Here is a 25,987-nt window from a genome sequence, read left to right on the forward strand (position 1 = left end):
TAAATAAAGTTTTATTATTTTACTATTTATTATATTATTACAGATCAGACATAGATAAAATTCTAGATCCCTTATCTCTGAAATCATTTTATTGTAAGAGAACTGATGTTACATAAAAATACAATTAAAATTTTAAGGAAAACCCTTAATGATTAGCCACTAAAAGAGGTCAGTGGAGGGCTCTCTGTCTCTCCCTCTCATTCAGAGCAATATCAGAGTTATAACTTGAACGGCCTGGAAGGCAGTGGGACTTAGGGAGACAGACAGAGAAACCCCTCTTATGTTTCCATTGCTACATTTTGGCATGGAAGCAGATATGATACAATTCAGACAATTTCTGGTAGCCCCGATGTTCATGTATCTTCTGCATGTGGACATTACTTAGGGCAACATTGCCATATACAGGGTAGCCAGCTGCATGGACTTTCATGGCCAGTGCCCTCATTGTCATGGCTGAATAGTGCTTTCCACGGTGTGATGGCAGTGTGTAGGTGTTTGCCATTGCACCAAGAAAATCCATTGTGCTCCAGCTGATAGGTTGACAATCAGTGTCCATGACGCAGGTAGTGAAGAAATGCTGCACCACGCTGGCCAGGTAATGGCGACTTTGTTCATTGCCTCCATAGTTCCATGTTTCGTTCAGCAGATCAACATGAGAGGCATTCAGGGAGGACATTGTAAAACCAGGCTCTAACCTGGAAGAGGAATAAGTTAATAAGAATTCAGCTAAAGAGACTAAACGAGTTGAATGCAAAGATTAGCATGTACTGTCAGACCAAAGGTCCATCTAGTTCCACTCTTAAGAATGGCCAGTTACAATTTGGACAATTATTAGCTCTCACCATCACCACAGGTATTCTTCCTCTGTAGAAGGAGCTTGCATTCTTGATTATTATAGTACCAATATAGCCTTTAAGAGAGTAATGGTTTTTAAAAGCCATCAATGCTGATGCAAACCTTCATAATATAAGAATACCTGGATTGTGAGCAGGAAAAAGGGCATGGACCTCTGGGAATATATGTACCATATAAAATGATGACCTTATTGGGTATCTCTTTCCACAGGTGAAACCAGGATTGGAAACACATGAGAAAAATGAGTGACTGTTTTTCCTTTCCTGGTGTTTTCTTACACTAAGCTTTTATTCATCTATTATAGTGTGAAACATTTACAGTGAAGAATAACAAACCATAGCCAGTGCACTGAGAATTATCACATATAAAGTTCATTTTTTGTAAGAATGAAGTGGCTGTTTCTGATTGCTATTTCATTTAGAGGACTATGATTCAGTGCATGAAGTAAGATGTAGATATTCTCTGTCAAAAGGTGCTAAGCTAAAATTTGATCATATGTAATGATGGGTTCCATGGAGTGTGTACAGTAACAATAAAAACAGTGCCAATAACAATAAAAGGATAATTTACAATAAAACAATAAAAGAATGCAAAATCTTGACAAAGTCACTGTCATTAGACCCTACTGCATGGGGTTAAAATCCCGGCTTACCTTTCCTGAAAACAGTCCTTATTCGGGAGGCAGCTGAGTGTTATCGCAAAGAAATTGCTGCCAAATCACTGCCTGGGTCCATTCCAGATGCAGCCCGGGTCCTATAAGCTGCTTCATTAGCCATTTTTAGAATCCAGAAGCTTCCAACTTGAATGGCTGCCGAAGTGGCTTAGAGGACCCAGGCTGCATCTGGGATTTCTTTGCAATAACACCTGGCTGCCTCCCAAATTATGACTAAATTTGGGAAGGTAGATGGGGTTTTAACCCCATGCAATAGGGTCCATTATTAGATACTTTTTTCAGTTTACAAGTTGGCATTTAACATAGAGCTATTTGCCATTTGCAACATAATAGACTATGTAAATGTCTCCAATGGCAATAAGACATAATTTTCATCCTTACTACCACCAACAGGAGAGAGATCAGGCTTTCCCCCCCCTTTCAGATTCTTGTTCTACTATGAAACAGAGACAATAACAACACCTTATAAAAATGGAATTGTTTGGACATTTTAGAAATTACAGTACATCTAATATTTGCATCCAGAAGATTTTATCATTAGGGTATGTAAGCCATATATGTCTTATTGTTCATTTTTCTTTGTTCCTTTGTGCATTCACATACTGTGGATAGGTTGCAGTTTATATATGATAACCTAAAAGGCACGAGATGTCATCTGTGAATTACTTTTAGGATACTCTCATTCACTGCTGCTGATGTAGATATGTAAGGCAGTCCAGACCATATGTTGTTCCACTGATTGTCAGGAATGACTATATTGAAATCAGATTCCCATAATGATTTTTACACTCTGATTTGGTTTACATGATACTTTAACAATCCAGTTTCTTTTGGGTCAGTTATATGAGATATGCAAAGATTCTCACTTCTGAAATCCTCTTCCCAAACATTTATGGACAATTACTTTAGTGAACTTTAAGTCCGAATTAAAGACTATTTTGTTTTGGGAAGCTTTCCAGCTTACAGCCTAATTTTGATAGTTAGATAAGTGTAAGTGTGTATTGCTTTTATAGTATACTGTTTTAGAATTATTTAATTATGTTATTTTATCATCTTTGCTGCTTTTGATTGTAGCTTGTACACCATAGGCAGGTTTTAACTGTATTCTTGTTTTGATGATTATGTAATAATAATAATAATAATAATAATAATAATAATAATAATAATAATAATAATAATAATAATTCTCTAATTTTGTTAGGCACTGTGGTGATCCTTCTTTTTAATAAATAGAATGGACTAGAACAGGGATGGCACTCCCTTATTCCTTCTGCTGGAAGCTCAGAGTATCTGCATCTTCTTTGCCCGAATGGTGCTCCTCTGTCCCCTTTCCCCAGCAATAGTAGCTGCTACTGTGACCCCGTGGCAGCTGCTACAAAAGACAAGAAACAAATTGAAGGTTTCTAATTACAAGAAAGGCGATCCCATTTAAACACTAGAAAGAGAGTGTTGCTATAAGACCTGCTCAACCATGGAATAGACTACCTCATAAGGTACTGGACTCTCTTCATTTGAGATCTTTAAACAGCTTGTATGGCCATCTCGCGGAAGTGCTTTCACTTGGATTCCTGCACAGTAGGAGATTGGATTAAATGGCCCTTGGAATCACTTCCAACTCTTACAATTCTATGAATAGGTTGCAATCCGTCCTATAGTTTTCAAAAAAGATGAGATATAACTGGCTCAGGAAATACACTATTGACCTACCATAAAGTTACAAAACAGGGTTCATGGTATAATCTTCTTCAGGGTGCATGGTATAATTTTTAAAAGTTATATGGTCCATGGTGTAATTTTTAAAACTTAGAACATTTAATTTTAGAATGAAAATAAATTCTTTTGTTTCATAGTGTCCTAGCAGTGGGATGGTAGCATGTGTGAGAAAAAAAGTTGTATTCCAGATTTATGACTTGGGACCAAAAGCCATAGGATGATGATCTAAAAAGCTTACATGCAATTTAACCATGAGCACACTGGCAAAAAAGATTTTCCAGCTGGAAGCATCCCAGGTTACCCAGTGTCTCAATAGCACCAAAATTGAAACTCTCAGTGTTTGCATAGCCAAATGGATACTCACTGGTACTCAGGAAGTATACTTGGGTTGGGGTGCGTATAGGTGATATAAGAAGTAACTGACAGTGGCTCATGCTTGCTGGTGGCAGAATCTTGGAAGACTTTATATATCCCATCCTGGTTCCCTGTAGAGAGTAATAAAATATTTAGTCAGCAAGCAAAAGTGTCTGCCCCTCTGCATGTCAGAGCAGGAGGAATGAATAGGATTCTGTTAGATGCTCATATTGAAATGATGCTCTTCTGTAGCTCATGTGCAAAATAAACATTTTAAAGGCAATTGTGATGTGGTGATTTAAGTGTAGGACAGACTTTGGGAGACCAAGGTGTACATCCCCACTCAGCCAGGAAAGCCAATAGGTGACCTTTGGAAAGTCACACTCTCTCAATCCTGTGGTGATGGAAAACTTCCTCTGAATAAATTTTGCCAAAAAAAACCCCATGATGGGGTTATCATAAGTCAGAGTCGACATAAAGGACCACCACAACAAAAGAAGAATGAAAACTCTAGTGGATTACATTTTTTAAAAAAAGGTTAAAATTCTTGCTGGCCTCCTGACAGCACCTTTTCTATTCTGCTGGGTGCTTTAAAAAATAATGACCGTGTAGCCAGTCAGCTAAGTACATCACTAGCTAGCATTTGGGAAGCGTCAGATAGGATGTGAAAAGAGATGGCAAAAGCCCCAATTACAATTACAAGAATTCAAAAACATATAATTTAAGACTAACTGAAAGAAAGAAGTTGGCACCATGAGCTTTTGTAGACTTAAGTCTACTTCCTCAAATGAATTTGGTGGAGTGGAATGCCAGAGACAGATCTATATAAGTCATTTGTGTGTGAGAATGTCAATTCAACTTTAAAATCCCAATTATAAAAATTATGCTTTGTTGGCAGCGGGAGTTCCACGCCAAAGTAATGCATTGCATTGGGAAATGGTAGAAGCGTTCCTAATTTAATTATATTTTATTATTATATGCATGCATTCTTAGAGATCCTTTTGAAACAAATGATCGGAGGGCTATCCAAAAGAAATAACATTCATTATCACATCACATAAATTAATTAGCTATCAAATAGCATTTTAAAGTGCACATAGTCAGGGTGATTAATGAGTGCTTAAAATATATATTTTATTTCATCTGTATGTGAATGGTTATCTGGCACCTTTTTACTCTCTACAGTTATAGCATTATGATTCTGTTTTAACTGCCATGGCATCATCCTATAGAATCTTGGCAGTTGAAGTTTGGTAAGAAACTAGAGCAGTGGTTCTCACCCCCAAACTGGGGTGCTAGCTAATATCTGAGAAGACTGCAGTATTGTCTAACAGGCTCAAGAATTGAGCCAAAACTAACAAAATAAGTTTCAACAGGGGAATAGCTATCGTTCTGATCTTAGATAGGAAAGTTCAGGTGCACAAATACAGAATGGGTGACCCTGGTTTGATAGCAGTAGAAGTGGGAAGAATCAAACCACAAGCTAAACATGTGTCAGTAGAGTGGTCTGGAGGCAAAAAAATCTAAAGGAATTTTCTGCTGCATCCACAGAAATGTAGAGTCCAGATCAAGGGAAGTAATAATACTTACTGTATTCTGCTTTAATTATATACACACACACCCAGTGAAATACTATCTCGAGTTGTGGGCAACACAGCTTAAGAAGGTCATAAGGAACAGTTGAGGTAATTGTATACATTTACCCTTGAGCTAGAAGATGGAGAGTTACTGAAACAGCCATCTTCAAATAACCTAAGGGTTGTCACAGAGAAGATGGAGAAAGCTATTTTTCTGCTGCTTTTGGAAGCAGGACCCAAAGCAATGTATTGAACTACAGGAAGAAAACAATAAAAAATGAGACTCCCCCACCTTCTGAGGTAGTTCTACTGTCAAACAGCTCTTACCAGGTTTGTTTGACAGTAGGGCTACCACAGAAGGTGGTGGACTCTCCTTTCTAGGAAGTTTTTGAAGACAGATTGAATGGTCATCTGTCAGGGATGCTTTAGCTGTGGATTCCTGCATACACTGGTCCATATTTCTGCAGTATCCTTTTGGTCTGTTCCAACTCTGTTATTGTGTGATTCTGTGAAATAATTTATTTATTGCCTTTGTAAACTTTGTTGTTGTTAGCTGCCTTTAAGTCGGTTCTGACTCATGACGATTCCGTGGATGAGACATCTCCAAGAATCCCTATCCTTCACTGTCCTGCCCAGATCCTTTGCCCACAACCTCCCTGATTGAGTTTAACCATCAGGTTTGTGGTCTTCCTCTCTTTCTTCTACCCTCTACCTTTCCTTAGCAATATAGTTTTTTCTAATAATCCATGCCTTCTCATTATGTGGTCAAAGTATGATAGTCTCAACTTGATCATCTTTGCTTTCAAGGAGAACCCTGGTCTGATCTGTTTAAAAGCCCATTTGTTTGTCTTCTTGGCTGTCCTTGGTATCCTAAGTACTCTTCTCCAGCACCACATTTCAAATGAGTTGATTTTCTTATTGTCTGCTTCCTTCACTGTCCAGCTCTCACATCCATACATGGTAATTGGGAATACAATTGCCTGAATGATTCTGACTTTAGTGACTTTTGTAAACTTACTTTTGGCAAATGGGAAAGGGGCTTGTGCAATTGTCAAGAAGATTTGAGTTTTCAGCTCTTTGATTGTTGGTGGAGATGCCAACTGCTACTCTATATTAAATGACAAAGCATTTTGGGCCAAGCTTGTCTTCAATTTATTTTTCAATATACTTGTTCTTTCACTTCACACTGCCTTTCTCCCCTCTATTTCTTTATTCCACTCAACCCATACTTTCTTCTAGGCTAATCATCATTGCTTTTGCTTTCATTTCACAGCTCTATCCTTCCTTCTCATTGGTTGCTTTTCCCCTTCCAATTCTCTGACCTTCCAATAATCACATTTTCCCCTCCTTGCAAATGCTTAAACACCAATGAAAATGTACTGTAAGCCTTGCATTAAAAAAAAGCCCTCTGTTTCCCTCATCCTTTTATCTCCCTCAATCCAGCCTCCATTTCATGGTTTTGTATTTCTTAACCTAATTACTTTGTAAGACCTAGCACTGTAACACCTAGTACTGTGGGGCATTATAATAATTATGATATTATTCTGTATATGGTGAAAGATAGTATCCTATCTGGCCAAACCTCAGACCTATAAACACACAAGACTTTTTAATGGGTCTTCTTAACTCTTCCCTCCAAAAGAAGGAACTGCTTGTTACCATGGATGCGAAAGGATTGAGCCCAGTTGACAGCATCTGTATCTAACATCAGTGTCCGGTAGACATTAGGATCATGGTAAAACGCTGCATACACATTGACATAGTGATCTGAGTCATCTGAGACAACCTAAAAAGAGAGACATGGATCACCTCAGTGACTGGTTTGTTAATATAGTTTTTTTTGGCATCCCTTAGTTGAGCCACTTCTAACAATTTTTCTAATAGTCTTTGTAGTCTACAAAAGATCAGGTAAGAATAGGTAATTCCCCAGGTGGAGAGGAATGAAAATATCTTTGCCTAATTAGCACATTCATGTTTTCAGGCTAAAAGTGTCCCTCTAGAAAGAAAGCCAGAAACCTCTTATACTTTCCACCTGCAGTTGACTTCGGAAAGGCCTCAGTATAGGACAAACAGATCAGGAATGTGTTCCTTGTTGGTGCTGCATAGAATGTGTATCCTATTAGACCCACCCCCCTCACCAAGCATATTACCTCTCTGCGTGGTCGGGTGAGGATGGCTTTGAATTTTGGCCATGAATCCACAATCACCTCATGGCCAACTGGGTTCCCACGGTTTATGTTCATTACTGCACCATGGACCTGTCAAGAGTCAGACGTCAGAACTGGTGTTATGGTGTAGTTGAAGGAAGCAGCTGAAACAGAATCACCAGAGTGCGCTCTGATTCAGATTTTGACCTGCTGCATCCACCCCCAACCCAACCCCTTGTATACTCTGACCCAGAATGGATCCAAATTGGCTACATCTTCCTCAGTGCCAGCTGATGAATAAAATGTAGTTATTCACCAGCTCATTTCATATCTATTCCATCAACAGCCCTAGATTTGCCTCCTGATGAACTCCGTAAAGGAAGCCATTTACCAAGTGGGTGACATCTTATGCTGGGGACCTATTCCCCCCTCCCGCCCCCAGCACTTGTGTGTTGCACTGAAAGCCTGAGACATACAGTGGGCCCTTGAGATCCACGGAGGTTTGGTTCCAGGGGCCTGCATGGATACCAAAATCTGTGGATGTTCAAGTCCCATTAAATACAACAGCATAGTAAAACAGTGCCCCTTATATAAAAGGGAAAATGGGGGGTTGCTTTTTGAAATTTATATATTTTAAAAATATATTTTCAAGCTGTGGATGCTTGAATCCGTGGATAAAAAAAATCTGTGGATATGGAGGGCTGACTGTACAACTAACAAAATGTAATGGACTAAGTTTTACTCAGATGCTTAATGTGGAGCTTTTAGGAAAGCTAGAAGTGCTGGTAGGTGTCTGGCCCATAAGCTCAGCTGCTCTCACACACAACAGGTCTCACTATTACCGCAAGTGCTTGAGGGAGGCACTTCTTCAGCATCCCCTCCAGCAGCTGCAACTTGGAAGGACAGGAGAGAATCAACATTGCTTGAGATGTAGAAGCTGATGGGCAGGTCCCAGGAGAAAAAAGAGTCGGTGGAAAGCACCTAAGGAGGGGAGAGAGCAATTCTGTAATTCCCAGGCTAAGAAGCCTTATATATGACTGATCAAAGACACTTGACATGTGTTGTTATAGTCTCCCCATTCTCAAAAGGAACTGACAGGCCTCCTTCCTCGTCTCTCTCTGCTCACTGCTCAAGAGCGGCAAGGACATGCTCATATGAGGCACTGAAGCTCTGTCACTCAGGCAGCTACTCACCGGGGGTGGACCAGATTTTCTTGGTGAAACCAATCTTTCAGGAATAAAAAGACAAAACAGCACCACACACCCTGGTGCCAGGGTTTATTCCAGCTTGGTCTCTTTAGGCAAAACTACTTTGCTTTGGGACAGGTACCAAGATAAGTAGGGGGAAAGGGAGGATGTATAAAATTTTGACTAGAATGAAACATTAACAGGCATAGTTCTTGGGAGTTGGGATCCACATAGTAGAGAATAAATGATTGATTTCTGAATGTAGGTGAAGTGGCTCTGCTTCTAACGGATGGAAAGTAAGTGCTATTTTAGACCACATTCCTGCTGTCTTCAGCTTCTTCCACTGGATACTCCTAATGGAGATAATGGACAACTAGGGGGGTGTCCCCACTTGGCAGTTAAAACGGATTATATTGGCACGATTCTGATTCAGATTATGTTCCGGGAATAATTCGAATTTTTTCCATCATTTCCATTACGAAAAGGGGCAAATTACCTCGATTCATTTAGACCCTGTTTTCGTTCCCATTTATTTTACATCGCTGTATTTTAAAGCGGATTAATTTGCTCCCCGTTCCCATTTGTGTCTGCAAGCTGTCAATCAAGTGTGTAGGCTTCAGACGTCACAAGTCTTGGGGTTTGGTTTTTTTGGGCAGCCAATGAAAATCGGCTGCATCCGAGGCTCTTCTGTTGTGTCTCCCCAGACTAGAAGGAGCCTCTATTCGTCCTAAACTCTTTGCTCTTCTGTGTCTCCCCATATTAACTGTCATAACTCAGTGCTAGGGAATTCTGGGAATGGTAGTTTATTATGGCACCAGCACTCTCTGGCAGAGGAGGGTAAATGTCTCACAAACACAACAGTTCCCATAATTCCTTAGTACTGAGCCAGGGCAGGTTAAGGGGTCTCAAACTGTATTATTTCTACAGCGGGTTTTGAACTACAGATGAGATTTTTTTCATAAATTAAAAAAGTTGTTACTTTATAATTTACTTTAGAAATACACACACACACACAAATATACATTCATATGTGTATATATACGTGCGTTCACACACACACAAACACATATGTATGTGGGTATATACCTATATGTTTGTGTGTGTGTGTGTGTGTGTGTATATATAGTGTGTGTGCGTTTGCCAAATCGCATCAAGGAGGAGAAGGCAGGGGAGTTCAGTGGGCAGAGACTATGCAGCCAAAGCCCAGGGCTGGAAAACTGGATCAAGGAGGAGAAGGCAGTGGGGTTCAGTGGGTAGAGACTCTGCAGCCAAAGCCCAGGGTTGGCAAATCGTATCAAGGAGAAGAAGGCAGTGGTGTTCAGTGTGTAGAGACTCTGCATCTAAAGCACAGGGTTGGCAAATCGGATCAAGGAGGAGAAGGCAGTGGGGTTCAGTGGGGAGAGACTCTGCATCCAAAGCTCAGGCTTGGCAAATCGGATCAAGGAGGAGAAGGCAGCGGGCGTCAGTGGGGAGAGACTCTTTGGGGAAGAGAGAAGAGAAGGCTTGATTCCCCCCCCCCCACAGATCCCTGGGTGCCCAATCTCACCTGTGTCTTCCCATAGTTCCTCTGGGAAAGAGAGAAGAGAAGGCTCAATCCCCCCCTCAGATCCCTGGGCGTCCAGGCTCTCCTGTGTCTTCCCATAGTTCCTCTGGGAAAGAGAGAAGGAGCCTCCATTCACCCAAATCCCTTTGCCTCCCCCATTGCTCCCTGGGCTGTCTGGGGGCATGTACTGCAAAGCCCATCTGCTCAGGCGTTCAGGCAGAGGCGAAAAAAGAAAAAAGAATAATTTAAAATGGTGTTCAATGGCTCTCCTCACACATCGGTCTATGAATGTGGAGCAGAGGGGAGGTTGCAGTCCACCAGGGTAGAGGCTATGTGAATGGAAGAAAATGGTGCTGGCGATGCAGAAAGAGAACAAAGAGGGTGACACCCCCAGGCCAGCCCCTTGAGTGCTGCTCCTCCCATCTCCAGGTTCCCGAATCAGACACCCTTGTCGTTCCCATTCGGATATCGCGAATCGGACCCCGGGAGCAAAAATAATCCGTGTTAAAACCTACTGTTTTTTTAAACCGGTTTATAGGCATATAATCTGGATTATACAATAAAACCCGAATCAGATTCAAAACTGAATGGTAATGATTCAGGGGCAATGCGGATCAAATTCGGGGTTAAATGGGAACAATGCCCCCTTAATTTGCATCCTAATCCACGTTTTAGGCCAGTGGGAACGCCACCTAGGATTTGATGGAGAATGAAGCCTGGAAATGTGACCCCAACCAATTTTCAATGTCATTAATCCTGCAAAACTCTATCTAGCAAAAGGATTTCTTAACTTGCAATAGCAAATAAAGAACAAAAGAATCCAAGATTGTTACAGCAGCCTGAGCAAACACTGATATTAATCAGTATCAGCTCTTAGGATTTGTCACTGCACAGTTCTTTGTTGTTGGAGAGAGCACTGGACAATGTGATGGCTTTATGCCTAGGAAGATATTCAAATACATTATTCACTTCTTTCAGCAAATGCCTCCAGGTACAACCATTCTGGATCTGGTGAAGGAAAGCTTGGACTGAATCAACTGTTTGATAGTTTATGATGACACATATGACAAGTCATATTCTCATTGCCTATACTAAAAGCATTGGGACCTGAATTCTGGAGAATTTTTAGAACTGTCAAGTATGGGGTTTTTTCAGTTTAAAACTTAGAAATGGTCTGTGGAGCCTCCTGTGAATTATAACACTTTCTTGCACTATCCAAAGGAGGATAAGAAAAGTTTGAGACTAGTGTAGAACACAGCAAGCGTGACACCATATCTTTTGGCTACTGTCTCTGAAGGTTCCTTGCTGGCTCCTTCCTGCAGAGGATTCAGAGCTGCACTATTAAGTCTGTCACACTGAAAACTGGGCACGAAGCACTTTCTTGCCCAAATTGTCCCAAATTACATTACAGCATAATTAGAACCAAGATGTGAACATAAAAGGGTATGTGATTTTAAATCTTCAGATTACATCTCACCAGGCAGTGGTGTCATTCAGCTGATTTGCCCAAACTAGTTGTTAAAATTTGTTGGGTTTGCCTCTTGTTATGGGGACAGAAAACAAAAACTTTTGCTGGCAACTGGCATATCCATATCAGCCATCTTCTCTGCCAACAACAATAACACAAGCAATCCAAAAACTTTCCCAGTCAGCTCTACCCCAGACGTGTGCACCGCTGTGAAAGGCTAAGGAAGAGGAGAAAAAGGAATTTATCATGGCCTTGTAAACAGCCCCTTCTGGGAAAGGAAAGGCAGGAAGAAAAGAAGAAAGGAGAGAGAACGATGGAGGTGTGTGTGTCTTCTGGAGAGCGCCCAACCCTGATTTCTCTCCTCCCTGCTGCTGCAGGCAAATGTGCATTCACACACATTTATAATCATAGGGGTTTATCACACAGAGGGCACATTGGTAAAATCCTGTACAGATATGGGATTTTAAAATCCAGGTGTTGTTTGTCAGATATGTTGGCATGAAAGAGAAATAACATGAAAATAATCTGAACTGAAAACTCCTTTGTACTTTTGGAATTTAGCAAAAATAAAAAGGAGCTGGTTTTGATGACTGCGTTCAGGTTATTTTTGTGTTATTTCTCTTTCATGCAAACATTGTCTGAAAAGCATCCTGCAAATGCGTTTTTCCCCAACTTTCTGTTTGCGTTAACCCTGAACATCATCTGAAAAACAACATTGGTTTCAGTTTAAATTTAGTTTCTACATGGGATTCATCCCATGTGATAAACTACATAGAACCATAGAGTTGGAAGAGACCCCAAGGGCCATTCAGCCCAACCCCCCTGCCATGCAGGAACTCATAATCAAAGCACCTCCAACAAATGGCCATCCATCCTCTGTTTAAAGACCTCCAAAGAAGGAGACACCACCACTCTCTAAAGCAGTGTGTTCCACTGTTACTGTCAGGAAGTTCCTCCTAATGTGTAGGTTTGGCTTGAATCGGTTGCTTCAAGGCCTGTTCTCTGGAACAGCAGAAAACAAGCTTGCTCAGCCTCAATAAAACACCCCTTCAAATATTTAAACAGGGCTATCATATCACCTCTTAACCTTCACTTCTCCAGGCAAAGCATATCAGCTCCCTAAATCACTCCTCATAGGACATGGTTTCCAGACCCTTCACCATTTTAATGAATTTTATCCAAAAAAGAGATCAGATAGGTCTGGCATGACTTGCTTCTGTGAAACTCATATTGACTTTTTGTGATTGTAGCATTGCCTTCTAAATGTTCCCAGACTCTCTGTTTAATGATCTGCTCTAGAATCTTTCCTGGTATAGATGTCAGACTAACCAGACGATAATTGTTAGGATCCTCTCTTTTCCCTTCTTTTTGAAGATGGGGACAACGTTTGCCCTCCTCCAGTCTGCTGGGACTTCTCCCGTTCTCCATGAGTTCTCAAAGATTATCGCCAGTGCCTCCAAGATTACATTTGCCAGTTCTTTTAATACCCTTGGATGTAGTTCATCTGGTCCTGGAGATTTAAATTCATTGAGATTAATCAGGTATTCCTGTACTTCCTCTTTACTTATTCTGTGCTGCTTTCCCCCTATTGTGTCCTTTGCTCCATTTCCCTCAGGCTGATGAGCACCCTTTTCTTTTTGTGAGAAGACTGAGGCAAAGAAGGTGTTGAGTAGTTCTGCCTTGTCTTTGCCCCATTATCCTTTCGCCATCTTCTCCAGACAATGGCCCGAATGTTTCCTTTTTCCTCCTTTTATGAGGGACATAACCAAAAAAATCCCCCTTTTTATTGTTCTTAACCTCTCTAGCGAGCCTGAGCTGATTCTGCACTTTACCCTTTCTGACTTTATCCTCACACATTCTAACTATTTGTTTGAATTCCACTTTGGTTATTTCCCTCTTTTTCTATTTCTTATACATATCCCATTTAAAATTTAGCTCAGTTTAAGGTTCCTTAGTTATCCATCCCAGTTTCCTGAGACACCTCCCATTTTTCTTCCTCACTGGAACTGTTTGAAATTGTGCCCTGTCTCCCTTTTGAGAAACTCCCATCTGTTCTGACCTCCCTTCTCTTTTAGTATTCCTGACCATGGGATCACCTTCAGTATTTCTCTAAGTTTACTGAAATCAGCTCTCCTAAAGTCTAGAATGCATGTCTGACTATGACTGGCTTCTCTTTTCCACTAAAACTCGAGGAGAACATGGTCACTCCCACCTAAGGATCCCACCACTTGCATCCCATTAACCAGGATATCCCAATTGGTTCAGATAAGATCTAAAATAGCTGACCCCCTTGTTGCCTCTTCCACCTTTTGACCAATGAAATTACCTTCCAGTCAAGTGAGGAATTTGCTAGACCTTACATTTTTGACTGAGTTCAACTTCCAGCAAATATCAGGATAGTGTGTTTCTCAAATGATGATTTATACAACAATTAAAATGTTTTGTTTAATGAAGGGGACTTTTTTCCTCTTCTAACTCTAGGAGAAATGAGAAGACCAGGTCTGGTGAATCAAAGATCCAGTTTTATTTAGAGAAAGAAATGTATCCAAGTTCCTATGTACCACCTAAGATTAAGGCCAGAGTTGTTTCCCTTCTGGTCGCCTTCATAATTGAGCATGGACTATGTCATGTAACATTGATTTAGAGCAAAAATGAGCAATTTTGTGAGCCTATAAATGTATGGAAGTGAGAGTTGGACAGTGAAGAAAGTGGATAGAAAGAAAATGAACTCATTGGAGATGTGGTGCTGGAGAAGTGTGCGGAGGATCCCACGATCAGCCAAAAGGACAAACAAATGGGTCCTCCAGCAGATGAAGCCGGAAACCTCTCTGGAAGCCAATATGACCCAGACTAAGGCTGTCATGTTTTGGACACATTGTGCGAAGAGATGACTCACTAGAAAAGACAATAATGCTAGGAAACATGGAGGGAAGCAGAAAGAGAGGAAGACCCATGCTAGATGGATGGAATCTATTAAGGAGGTTGTGGGCCTGAATCTTCAGGACCTAAACAGAGTGGTGGAGGGCTTGGAGGTGTCTCATCCACAGGATTGCCATGAGTTGAGATCTACTTGAAGACATTTAAACGTAACAACAACAGTTCAAAGGTAAGCTGTATTCGTCTGTATTAGTCTGTAGAATCGGTCTGTAGAGAGATATTGCAGCACCTTTGAGACTCACTGAAAGAAAGAAGTTGGCAACATGAACTTCTGTAGACTTAAAGTCTACTTCCTCAGATGCAAACTGATGCCTAGGATGGATGTTGACCCTCCACATTTGCAGCTTTGACTTTTGCTGATATATTTGTGGTTTTGATTCACCTTTCCTCTCTGGGAATCTCTAAGTCCTCCAGCACAACTCTTCCAGAAGTTAACCACAGTGCTGTGGTGGAGAACCTGGAAGTTCCTAGAGAAAACACTTCTCTAGGCATTTCTGGGTCCTCCAACATGATTCTATGATCAGTCTTTGGAAGATGTTGACCATAGCATTGCAGCGGAGGACCTGGAGATTCCTAGAGAGGTGTGTTCTTAGGTAACTGAATAACTGAAAGAAAGATGTTGGCAGCATGAGCTTTTGTAGACTTAACCCATCTGAGGAAATTAAGCTTCCAGTCTAGGAAAGCTCATGCTGCCGACTTCTCTTTCAACTAGTCTCAAAGGTGCTACAAGATCCCTCGGCAGCCTGATTTCCCACACTATCATGGCTATATCTTTGTTTTCTTTCGGTTATTCTCAAAGGTGCTACAGGATCTTTTTGTATAGCAAAGTACACCCAGCAGTTGGGCACCAGTCCACTCCATGTGGACTGGTGCCCAAGTAGCAAGTAGACTTTAGTCTACTCATGTTTATGCTGCTTTCTTTCAGACAGTTGCAAAGGTGCTACAAGATCCCTTGGCAGACTGATTTCCCAGACTAACACAACTATAACTTTGATTTTTTTTCCTTTCAGTTATTCTCAAAGGTGTTGTTGTTGTTATCCACCTTTGAGTTGATCTCAGCCCATGGGGACCTTGAAGATGAGACATCTCCAAGACTCCCTATGCCCCACTGCTCTGCCAGGTCCTGCAAATTCATGCCCATGGCCTCCTTCATAGAGTTCATCCATCTGGCATGTAGCCTTCTTCTCTTTCTGCTTCCCTCCAACTTTCCTAGCAGTCTTGTTTTTTTCCAATGGAATTTATCAGACAAGGGAAATTGGAAGTATAATCCAATGGCAATCCGAACGCAATCATGGGGTTTAATGTTATTGCATGATAGACTACCACATGCAATTTCGGGCAATGGGAAGCTATTTTCGGGCAATGGGAAATCAGTTCGAACGCAATTTGAATTCACAAAAATTCGCTGAACTAGCAAATTCACGTGAATGTGTTCTGGCTCCATGTTCTTTTCATTTGAAATTAAGAGAAATTCCTCCTGTGTGATAAAATCAAGCGAGTGGTGCCTCATCATGATGCAGCCAAAGTACGACAGCTTCAGTCTAGTCATCTTGGCTTCCAGGGATATTTCTGGTTTGATCTGCTCTAGGACCCATTTGTTTGACTTCTTGACTGTCCCTGGGATCCTCAGCCCTCTTCTCCAGCACATCCACTTCTCCAATGAATTAATTCTCTTCCCATCCGCTTTCTTAACTGCCAAGCTCTCACATCCACACATGGTGATAGGGAATACAATGGCTTGTATGATTCTAACTCAAAGGTGGTACAGGATCTTTTTGTGTAGTACATCCATCAGTTGGGCACCCGTTTCTACCCAAGTCTGTGCTGCCCACTTAGCAATAGCAAGAACAAATACTTAAGCCCTCCCTATGCAGTTTACAAAGTGTAAGCTAATTGCCCTCAACAAACTGGGTACCCATTTTAGTGACCTTGGAAGGATGCAAGCCTGAGTTGAGCTTGAGCCCTTTCGCTGCTATTGAACTCGCAACCTTGCGGTTTGTGAGTGGCTGCAGGAGGACAGGCACTCACTCCCTTCTTTCAGTGGGTCTCAAAGGTGCTACAAGATCCCTGGACAGACTGATTTCCCAGACTAACAGGGCTAGACCTTTGAATGCTGCCACTATGGAAAGCACCAAGTTTGGCCAAAGGGAGTGGAAACAGAGTCACAGCGCAAGGCAGGCGTGGCGGGAGCCCTCCCTAAGAAGCACCAGCATCATCAGCAGGAGGAGCCTTTCCTCCTCGCAGGGCCTGTGCCTTTAAGGCAAAGCGAAAGTAGCTCTGTCACTGGAGGACAGCGCCAGCAGCAGCAGCAGCAGCAGCCAGACCTTCCTCTCTCTCAGCCTGCTGGGCTCCTGTCCCTTCTTCATCGTCCACCCGAGACCCAATGATCGCGGGTGGAGGTTTGGCATCCTGCCCGGTAAGGAGGCATCGGGCCAACAACAAACTCTCCCCAGGGAGTCTTCTTGCCAAAGGAGAGCAGGATTGCCCAGCCGTCCTCCTTTTCCAGGACACGTCCTCCAGGCCAGCCTTCCTCCATTTGGAGCATGGCCAAGAAGCCTGGCTTTACATTGCTAGCCTTGATCCTGCCCTCCAGTTTTCTTGAAGGTCCTAACCTTTTTTGGGAGGATGCCTTGCCTCCTCCCCCTCCCCCCCGCTTTTGTGGCCATGACATCTGGTCAGCCAGAGTCTGACCGCGCTTTAACTGCCCTGGCCCCATCCTCCAGAATCCTGGGATGTGTAGTTTGGTGCGGCCCCAGCACTCTTTGGCAGAGGAGGCTACAGACCTAGATGGAAGAGATCGCTTGCCATGCAGGAAGCCCCAGGCATGGAAGTCTCTTGCAAGCTGAGAGAGTATGGTAGACTGGCTTCAGCATGTATGTATGCAAATATATGCATGCTTATGAGAAGGTAGAATAAGAAAGATACTGCTTGCAAATCCCAGGATTCCATAGGATGGAGCTGCTTTTCTTGCTGTTGTGTGCCTTCAAGTCCTTTTCAACTTATGGTAACCCTGAGGCAAACTTACCATGGGATTTTCTAGGCAAGATTTGTTCAGAGGAACTTTGCCACTGCCTTCCCCTGAGGCCGAGAGAGTGTGACTTGCGCAAAGCCACCCAGTGAGTTTCATGGCTGAGCTGGGCATTTGTTTTATTTTATTTTATTTTAATTTATTAGAGTACTTATACCCCCCCCTTCAGCCCTAAAGGTTATCAGAGTGGCTTACAATTATTATTTTTAATTAGACAATTTTGAATTGGAATTGAAAGGAATTGAGCGCTCCTCTCCAGAGTCCAACCCTCAAATCATTACGCAATGCTGTACGGTGCTTAAAGTGGTGTCAAACTGCGTTATCTACAGGGGAGATGCACTTCAAGGCACTGTTCCCTTGGGAGGGCTGGAAGCAGTGCTGATGGTCAGAACAGGCTGAGGGGAGTGATCTGGGCAATGGTTTTCACAAAGAGTGCCCAATGTTGCAATTCTGCCCAGTTGGCAACTGGGAGACCCTCTGCCAATTGTCTCACGGGGATTCCAGGTAGAGAAAGGACTCTGAACTGCCTCAAGATTAGACCCAGAAACTTTCCATGTCCATACCAGTCCTGCAAAGTACAAAGAAATATATAAGGGGAACATGGCCTCTAAGCAATGTACTAAACCCTTCCCATTTAGTAAAGCAAGGCTCAGGAGCATGTTTGGGGAGGAACTTCCAGGTGGGATCATGCAACTGTCACCCAGGTAGGCATGTGCCCAAGATACCACTTTAAAAAAAAAAGAAATTGGCATCTGAAGTAAAAACACAAAGCCAGGAGTTGATCTAAAAGTCTCTGCTTCTCTTCCTATCCTTCACGTAGAGCAGTTGTTTGTGCTCCCTGAGCATTGCATGGAGCCATGGGTAGAAAGCGACTTATCACAGACTCATTCCAAGTGGTGAAGAAGAGGAAAAGAGGGAGTAAGGAAGAAAAGGAAAGTCAGAGCCCAACCCATGGTGAGTATTTCTACAATAGGTTGAGAGGTTATTCAGATGCTGGAAATAATAATCCTGGTAGAATATGGGTTGAACCTTTGTTGTTCACATGCATTGCAAATGCACCTGAGTACTTTGAGGGAGGCTGCCAGAAAACCCACTTAACCCAAAAAAACCGATCTTGAGTCCCCCCCCCATGTTTTCCTAAAAGATTTGCATTGTCAGCTGTGTGAATAACTGATGCAAATAAACCTGGGATAAAGCTCTGCATACCTTGGACGGGTTTTGAATACATCAGCATCATCGACTCCATCTGTATTCGCAGAGCTAACACATGGAAGCAACAGAACTTGCAGAGATGTGGTTCCAATTAAAAAAAAAAACAGAATGCATGAGTGAGATTATTTGCATAGTTGCATAAAACGCCCTGATATCTGAATAACCCTGGAGTGTCCTGCTTAAAAACATATCTTCTTACTGCCAGGAGTGGCTTCTTGGTGATCAATGAATAAACTTTAAAAGTCCAGGAAATGTAGCTGAGGTGTAGACATACATGAACGGCTCCTTTGAGAACAACAAAATCTCAGTTCTTACAAGCACACTGTCCCCTTTATTGATCCATGAGCATGACTTGCAAAGGGCCTGTAGCACTGGCTCTCTTTCACATCCCCTAATACCAGGGCGTGCAAAACTTGGAAATTATATACTGCAAATATGGTGGAGGAGAAATGCTCCTTTAACTCTCTCTCTCTCTCATATATATATATATTAAAAATGAAACAATGAGCTTAATATCTTCTTTGGAACATGGCCCCATGGTGATGCAGAGATTCATCCCCCTCGACTGGGAAATTCAAGATGGCTCCAAATGAATAACACTATTCCCAACTGTATCAATGGGGGTATACTATATATATGACATGTCTAACACATGAATGATTATTGTGAAAACAAACTATAGAACTCTTTTCAAATCACCTTCCACAATATAAATGGGTATGTATAATTGAGAAAGAAGGAAACCCTGTCTTCCTTCGGTATTTGACATGTGGAAAGCTATCTATAATTGACAGTGCAGATGCAATATCACTGCCACTGTACCCTTGTTTGTTTGGGTGTTCTCCATCCAACATTAGGCAAAGGTGTTAAAAATCATACAGGAGGGGGAAAATTATGACGATGTTAGTGACAAACCTGCGTTTTGTCAAGATGTGGCTGTTCTCAGTTCAGGTGGTATGGAGGGAAATTCATGCAGGCAGGACCCTCATCCTTCTGGCAAATATGGATAATCCGGAAAATAAAATGTAAGTTCCATTACCAAGATAAGAAGAAATGCTCCTCTTGAGATCCAGTTGCCTCCATCCTTTGTGAAGGTTTTTGCATTAGGAAATGTTTTTAGGTGCTGTTTTGGTAAAACATGCCAAATGTATTCCAGATTTTTTAGAAATTTTGTTGGAGGTAGAAACGCAAGTGGCAAAGTCCCTGTCCATTGGTCTCTTTATGATTCCTCTGATGTGGCTAAAATGCAGTATCTTACATCTGGGAAACATATCCAGGGGTAGCTGTGTTGGCCATGTAGCAAAGTGCAATAAAATCCCAAATCCACAAGTTTATAAGTTCAACCAAAATGCACAAAATACATGTTGAAAAATTTCAAAGCTCCACTGGCTTCTTCATCAGGCAAAGGTGTTAAAAATCATACAGGAGAAAAAATATATATGATTATGTTAGTCACAAGCCTGCATTACTTAAATTTTATTTCCTGGACTACCCACATGGCCAGAAGGAAGACGGGCCTGCCTACATGAATGTCCCCTTCCTGCCATCTGAACTGAGAACAGCTACGTCTTGACAAAATAATTTTATTTTCTCAGTTCTTCCTTTCTTTCTTTCTTTTGGGGGGGGGGGGGTTTAACAAGTGTATTATGGTTGCTTAAAGCTATGTAGAACACACAGAAACAACATAATTTTCTGTGTTCTACTAATGTAATATTTGTTCTGTTTTTACTGGCGGGTGGGTTGCCTACTTATCAAACTGGCAAAACCCAAGAGGTTCCTTATAGCTGAGGTGTCCCTTGGAGTTCAAGACTTTATAGTGCCATTTGTAGCAAATAATAAAAATGAAAAGTTTAATTTCTAATTATATTCTGAAATATACAGCACTTTTAATATTAAAAAAGGTAAAGGTATTCCCCTTTGACTTTTATGTTCCTAAAGCAACACAATGACTTTCAATCTCTATTTTTTTTAATGTCACCTCTCTTGCATTTTTCTGAAAAATCTACATAAAAAAAATTCTCCCATGACTTCAAAATTTCTGTAAATTTTACATCTCTGGATTTCTGTTAAATCATGCTAGCTGGGGTATTCGGGGAGTTCAAGTTCTGTGCATTTCATACAAGAATTCATTAGCCAGTGCTACCACAGGATGATGCTAATCTGTGTTCTTATATAATCAGACACAGTCCAGGCAGAATCTCCCTTGCAAGATACTGCGCAGCCAGATCAGGTGGAGCTACTGAAGCAGTTTGACCTCAGCTGGCAATATGGTCCCTGCACTGGTAAGAATTACAAGTCTCTTCACCACTAAACCTATGAACGCATCTTTGAAATGAATGCAGCAATTCACCATGTCTTCCCATTGCCTTTCTCTGTGCTGCTGAGTATTAGATTATGAACTCCTTTGGGCAGGAGCTTTCCCACTCATTAACATGCCATGCACAAAGATTGTTGTTGTGTGACCTCAAGGGGTTCCCGACTTATGGTGACTTTAAGGTGAACCTATCACAGATTTCTTACCTTTGCCTTCCTCTGAGGCTGTGTGTATGAGCTGCCCAAGGTCACCAGTTGGTTTTCAAATATTTGTTGTGTGCCTTCAAGTTCTTTCCAACTTATGGCGAACCTAAGGTGAACTTATAATGAGGTTTCCTTAGTAAGATTTGTTTATTGGTTTTCCATTGCCTTCGACTGAGGCAGAAAGTGTGAGACTTGCCAAAGGTGGGTTTCATGGCTGAGCTGGGAATCAAACCCTGGTCTCCAGTCATAGTCCAACACCCAAACCACTATGCCACACTGTCTCTATAGTGCCTTACAAATCATCCAGAACAAGGGACAGGACCCTTCATTCTAAAAAGAAAAGTTGCTCTTGACACGTCAGCTCCTGTAATCTGTTTTTGCTTTGTTGACAGGAATCACCCGCTTGCAGCGCTGGGAGAGAGCAGAGTTGTTGGGTCTCAGTCCTCCTGCCACTGTGAAAGAATTGTTGTTGAAGCACAATCAGGATCCCCTTGTTATATACAGGTTAGTATAGACATTCCTCTGCCCCTTTCATTCCTTAGGACTAGGTGAAAGAACTTGCCTTTGTAGCAGTTTTTGCATTGGGGGGGTTACAGGCCTCAGCTGCCCCTCTCAATCCAACTGGGCAATGGATGTCAAGCCATTTACTCCCTCTTTTTGGTCACTTCTGGCTTGAGGTAGAGGTTGGGGCAAATGTTTGGCCTCTGGCCTGCCAAGGTTGTCCACTCTTCAAGCAGAAGGTTCAGTCTGGGAGAGCAAGATGGTTGAGGTTAGATTGCCAATGAAGACTGCAGCAGGTAGTTGCACCAGTTATAGCACTACGATTCAGCTTTAACTGCCATGGCTGCCTCCTGTGGAAAACTGGGATTTGTAGTTTGGTCAGAAGCACCAGAAGAGCTCTCTGGTTAATTCTAAATACCTCTCCCTAAACTACCAGTCCCAGGATTTGATGGACTGCAGCCATGGCAAGATAGTGCTGTAACTGCATAGTGTGAAAGAGGCTCTGGACAGTTTGTATTCACTTTTATAAATGGGTACAGTACATTCCAAGGAGACTCTGAATTTGAGCCAACAGAGGTATGAGGTCAGCAAAATAAATCAATAAAAACCCATGATTAACCCTGAACGATAAAAAGACTTGCAATGTCATTCATGAACACAATCCATCCCTCTTTCCTTGGAGTGCCTGCCAGTATTTTTGATAGGAACTCTGTTGACCGCATCACGGTTAAAAACTTGTATTGGTAAATGCTGCATGTTTGCCCAGCCTCAGCATATGTGTCAGGCAGCCGTTCCACTCCTCATGTCTGCCATTCCTTCAACTGCTTGGTGCAATTCCCAGTCTGTGAATTTATTTACTATAATTTCATCTGAACTATAATTGAGCACCAAAAGACTTATTGTTGCATTAATACTCAGCTTGTATTAAATCTAGCCTCTTTTAGAAATCACTCAAAGGGACAGCTTCTAGTTTTTGTGTGTATTGTTCAGCTTCTAATTTTGGAGTACTGTAAGTGCATGTGGGCCCTGGGGCTAGAAAGGCTGTACATGCCTGCACTAAGTGCTCCCAGAACAATTAACACCCAAGTTTATGGGAGTGATCACATTTCAAAAGAACATATAAATGTAGATCAAGAATTATTTCCATACATCATTTTTGTATGTTTACTTTTTGCCTCATTTCCTCCTCCGCTCTGGCCAAGGCTTCCTGGCCTTGAAAACTGAGAACCTTGGGACAGTCTCTGCCTCCAGATGGATCACTTGCTTAACTTGACCATAAAATTTTGTCTGATCTGAGGCCGCCATTGTGGCACTGAAGGAAGCCTAGCCCATCTCAGCTGTTTGGCATGGGGTAGAGGAAAAGGCATGTTAAGATGTCAAAGCTGGATTCTCCAGAGTAACAGTATTCCACATTCCTTCCTTGCAGCTTGTGGTATGGATACTCCATGTGAGAAGAGCAACTGGTGGTTTCCTGGGCAGCAAAGGAGTTCCTGCTGGCTTGGCATGATAGCTGTATGGATAATTCATTCCTGTAATGGACACTGTTTTGTGGTGGGAGGCCAAGGCTCCCTGCTGGTCTCCAGTCATGGTTCTGTCCTCAGCCTCTGTGTCTACAATCAGTCCAGGACTTATACTAAACTGGCTTTTGCTACTTTGAATAAAAGTTTGTTAGAGTACTAATGTGGTCTAGGTCAAGTTAAGATAGTATTTGTGACTTGTGAGTCCCTGTCTATTGTGACAGCCAAAACTCAGACCCAGGATGAATAGTTCTTAAAGCCAAATTAGCTGCGGCACTATTTTTCTATTAATGTTTTATTACATTTTAAAATTCATTTCCTTTTTGTAACCACCCTTGGCTGTACAGTAAAGCTGATTGATTGTTGCAAATGATGCTGAAAGGAGGACATGATTAACTCTTACCAGGCTTTCTTTTTGTCTTATACATTACGGACTAGGAAAAGCTGCTGTGCAAAATTGGGAAGATAGTTATTGACAGAGACTCACAGATACCAGGATTTGGTGGGGACATCTATCAGAACCATTGTTAAAAGTTTACGTAAGACATAGGGACTAGATGCAGAGGCAAGATACCATGGACTAACCCTGTAGTATCCTGCCTGCAGTTCTGACCCAATTGTATGCCTGGGTTGATGCTTTGACAGGGAGGTATTCACATGCCTGGTGACCACCACACCTTAAACCACCACTGTTGCATCCCCTGGGAAAGCTCCTGCTGTGGGCTGAAAGGATGGAAACAGACTGCCTATAAGTCAAAGGATTTCATGGCCAGCCTCCATATTTTTCTGTGGGTTTTTCGGATGATGTGGCCATGTTCTAAAAGAGTTTCTTCCTGACATTTGACTAGCATCTGTGGTAAGCATCTGAAGATGCCAGCCACAGATGCTGGCGAAATGTCAGGAAGAAACTCTTCTAGAACATGGCCATATAGTAAAAAAAAAAAAAAAACCACAAAAAACTAAAGACTGCCTAGAGTCACCCTTGTGGCCAGGCACCCCCTTCCAATGTCACAAGCTGCGACTAGAGCCTTCAGAGTGAATGTGACGGTGGCAGCAAGTAAGATGGCACAGGACTGTGTGGTATGCTGGCTGTTGCAGCTGAGTTTCCAGGAAACTCTGCTACAAACAGCTGGTCTTTTTAGACTATGTTAAGGGCCTTTTGGGGCCAGGTTCTGTCTTGAATTGCTGAATTGGCATTCGGACTGGCTGATCCTGGCCCATGGGTATTGGCCTGCATCGTCCATACAGTACACCAGGCTGAGGGGAACATTGGCCTTTTGGCTCATGCATTCAGCCCTGTAGTGGGGGGAAATTAGAGATGTAACTTTGAAATTACAAAAAGAACACACAAAAGCCCAAAACATTCCTTTAATATATTTGAGAACAAAAAAAGAAAACACGTTCATGTATGCTTTCATTAAAAAAAACTTAGCCTGAGGAAATAAAATAATCACAACCCATGAGACCAACAACACTGATAGAATGCCATTCTTGGCTTGAAAACAAACAATGGAAAGTCATCACACTATCACCAAAGAATAAGGGAACAGTTATCTGGGCATACTGACACAAGTTTTCTGCCAACAACAGAGTGGCATAGGGGTCGCTTACAATGAAAGTTTCTTTTCAGCAGTAGACAGAATGTATTATACTCTGGGTTAAGTCCTCCCATTCACCAAGAGACAGGAAATTATCTAACAGTGTAAAAAAGAAAATTTCCCAGTTTAAGATAGCAAACTCCAGTGCAGGAAGAAAGATTCAAACATGAAATAGAGTAAGCATCAAACCCATCAGTGAGATTCAAACTGGTAAACTGCCCTCTGTCCATTGCTAAAAATAAAATTCCACAGCAAGAAACATTCGTTTTCCCAGGACTGGAGGGAGGTATGCTACTCTGGGATGTAGCAAAGTGGGGATGCCAGTGGACTTCTTACAATTTACAGTGATTGCCTTTCTGCGGAATCTTCCTGCCAAAGGAGGTGTCCATGGAAGCATATTTATCCAACTCAGAGTATCAAATAAAGTGACCACATAGCTTCTTGACAAACATTCATCAATGTAGTGGGGAAACTAAATGCAGATGATACAGCTCCACTCATAGGGGAATGGGCACACCCTTCTACAAGAATAGTAACTGATACAGTTTGGTAATAAAAGAATTTTTCTTCCCCACAGAACCAGGATTGAAAGACAAAAATATTCTGAAACTCTAATACTTTCCATGCGTAAGAAATAAACATTAGTAGAATTTAAAGTCATAGACATTTTAGTCTCCATTAGTATGCAGAAATCTTAAAGCATTTTTGAGATTGAGAGGAAGGTGGTAGCATAAACTTTCATAGACTAAATCTACGTCATCAGATGCATAGAGTCAAATACTTAGGGACAGACATTTACAGCTATGATTGAGCAGGCTATGTGTGTGAACAGCAATAGAAATGTGAGACTTGTGGATATGTTGCTGACAATTCAGTTTTAATTATGGTTATTAGAGGACAAAGATGGGAGGAAAGATACTGCCTAGAGCCAAGGTGAATAGATAACCACATGAATGGTGGCAAAACTTTTACCCATGACTAATCTTACTACAGAACAGACCAAAAACAAGAAATGGTGGAACCTTGCTCCCAGCTCAAGCCATGCAGACATATTATCAATAAAGTCGGCCCTCCGTATCCACAAATTCTGCATCCACGGATTCAATCATCCATGGCTTGAAAACATTTGATTCCCCCGCAAAAAAAACAAACCTTGATTT

The 25,987-nt window shown here is 41.8% G+C and overlaps 2 protein-coding genes across 5 annotated transcripts; one reads left to right on the forward strand and one right to left on the reverse strand.

Annotated features, from left to right (window-relative positions):
* LOC121931709 (glycine N-acyltransferase-like protein 3) lies at positions 1-18,825 on the reverse strand. The gene is made up of 6 exons (XM_042469695.1): positions 18,689-18,825; positions 8,162-8,300; positions 7,323-7,430; positions 6,832-6,958; positions 3,606-3,726; positions 1-695 (listed from the first exon to the last, which is right to left on the reverse strand). The coding sequence occupies exons 2-6, from the start codon at positions 8,237-8,239 to the stop codon at positions 293-295; spliced, it is 837 nt and encodes a 278-aa protein (XP_042325629.1). The 5' UTR covers positions 8,240-8,300; positions 18,689-18,825; the 3' UTR covers positions 1-292.
* POLD4 (DNA polymerase delta 4, accessory subunit) lies at positions 16,711-23,602 on the forward strand. Of its 4 annotated transcripts, none has more exons than XM_042469704.1 (5): positions 16,711-16,870; positions 18,303-18,436; positions 20,875-20,976; positions 21,604-21,715; positions 23,139-23,602. In XM_042469704.1, the coding sequence occupies exons 2-5, from the start codon at positions 18,340-18,342 to the stop codon at positions 23,161-23,163; spliced, it is 336 nt and encodes a 111-aa protein (XP_042325638.1). In that variant the 5' UTR covers positions 16,711-16,870; positions 18,303-18,339; the 3' UTR covers positions 23,164-23,602. The 4 variants fall into 4 exon arrangements, with proteins under 4 accessions (XP_042325638.1, XP_042325646.1, XP_042325652.1 ...); XM_042469712.1 differs by having other exon boundaries at positions 16,723-16,870; positions 18,308-18,436; XM_042469718.1 differs by lacking the exon at positions 16,711-16,870 and adding an exon at positions 17,173-17,327.
* The last annotated feature ends 2,385 nt before the right edge of the window (positions 23,603-25,987 follow it).

This window comes from Sceloporus undulatus, chromosome 1 (genome assembly GCF_019175285.1).
Source record: "Sceloporus undulatus isolate JIND9_A2432 ecotype Alabama chromosome 1, SceUnd_v1.1, whole genome shotgun sequence".
Lineage (NCBI taxonomy): Eukaryota > Metazoa > Chordata > Lepidosauria > Squamata > Phrynosomatidae > Sceloporus > Sceloporus undulatus.

Bases quoted from the DNA above. Each gene is read 5' to 3' on its own strand.
- LOC121931709 (XM_042469695.1), bottom strand. From the start codon at position 8,239: ATGTTGATTCTCTCCTGTCCTTCCAAGTTGCAGCTGCTGGAGGGGATG. The intron at 7,431-8,161 runs GTAATAGTGAGA...GACTCTTGACAG, and splicing joins GCCTCCCTCAAGCACTTGCG to GTCCATGGTGCAGTAATGAA. The intron at 696-3,605 runs GTGAGTATCCAT...TTCCTCTTCCAG, and splicing joins AGTATACTTCCTGAGTACCA to GTTAGAGCCTGGTTTTACAA.
- POLD4 (XM_042469704.1), top strand. From the start codon at position 18,340: ATGGGTAGAAAGCGACTTATCACAGACTCATTCCAAGTGGTGAAGAAG. The intron at 20,977-21,603 runs GTAAGAATTACA...CTTTGTTGACAG, and splicing joins GCAATATGGTCCCTGCACTG to GAATCACCCGCTTGCAGCGC. The intron at 21,716-23,138 runs GTTAGTATAGAC...CCTTCCTTGCAG, and splicing joins GATCCCCTTGTTATATACAG to CTTGTGGTATGGATACTCCA.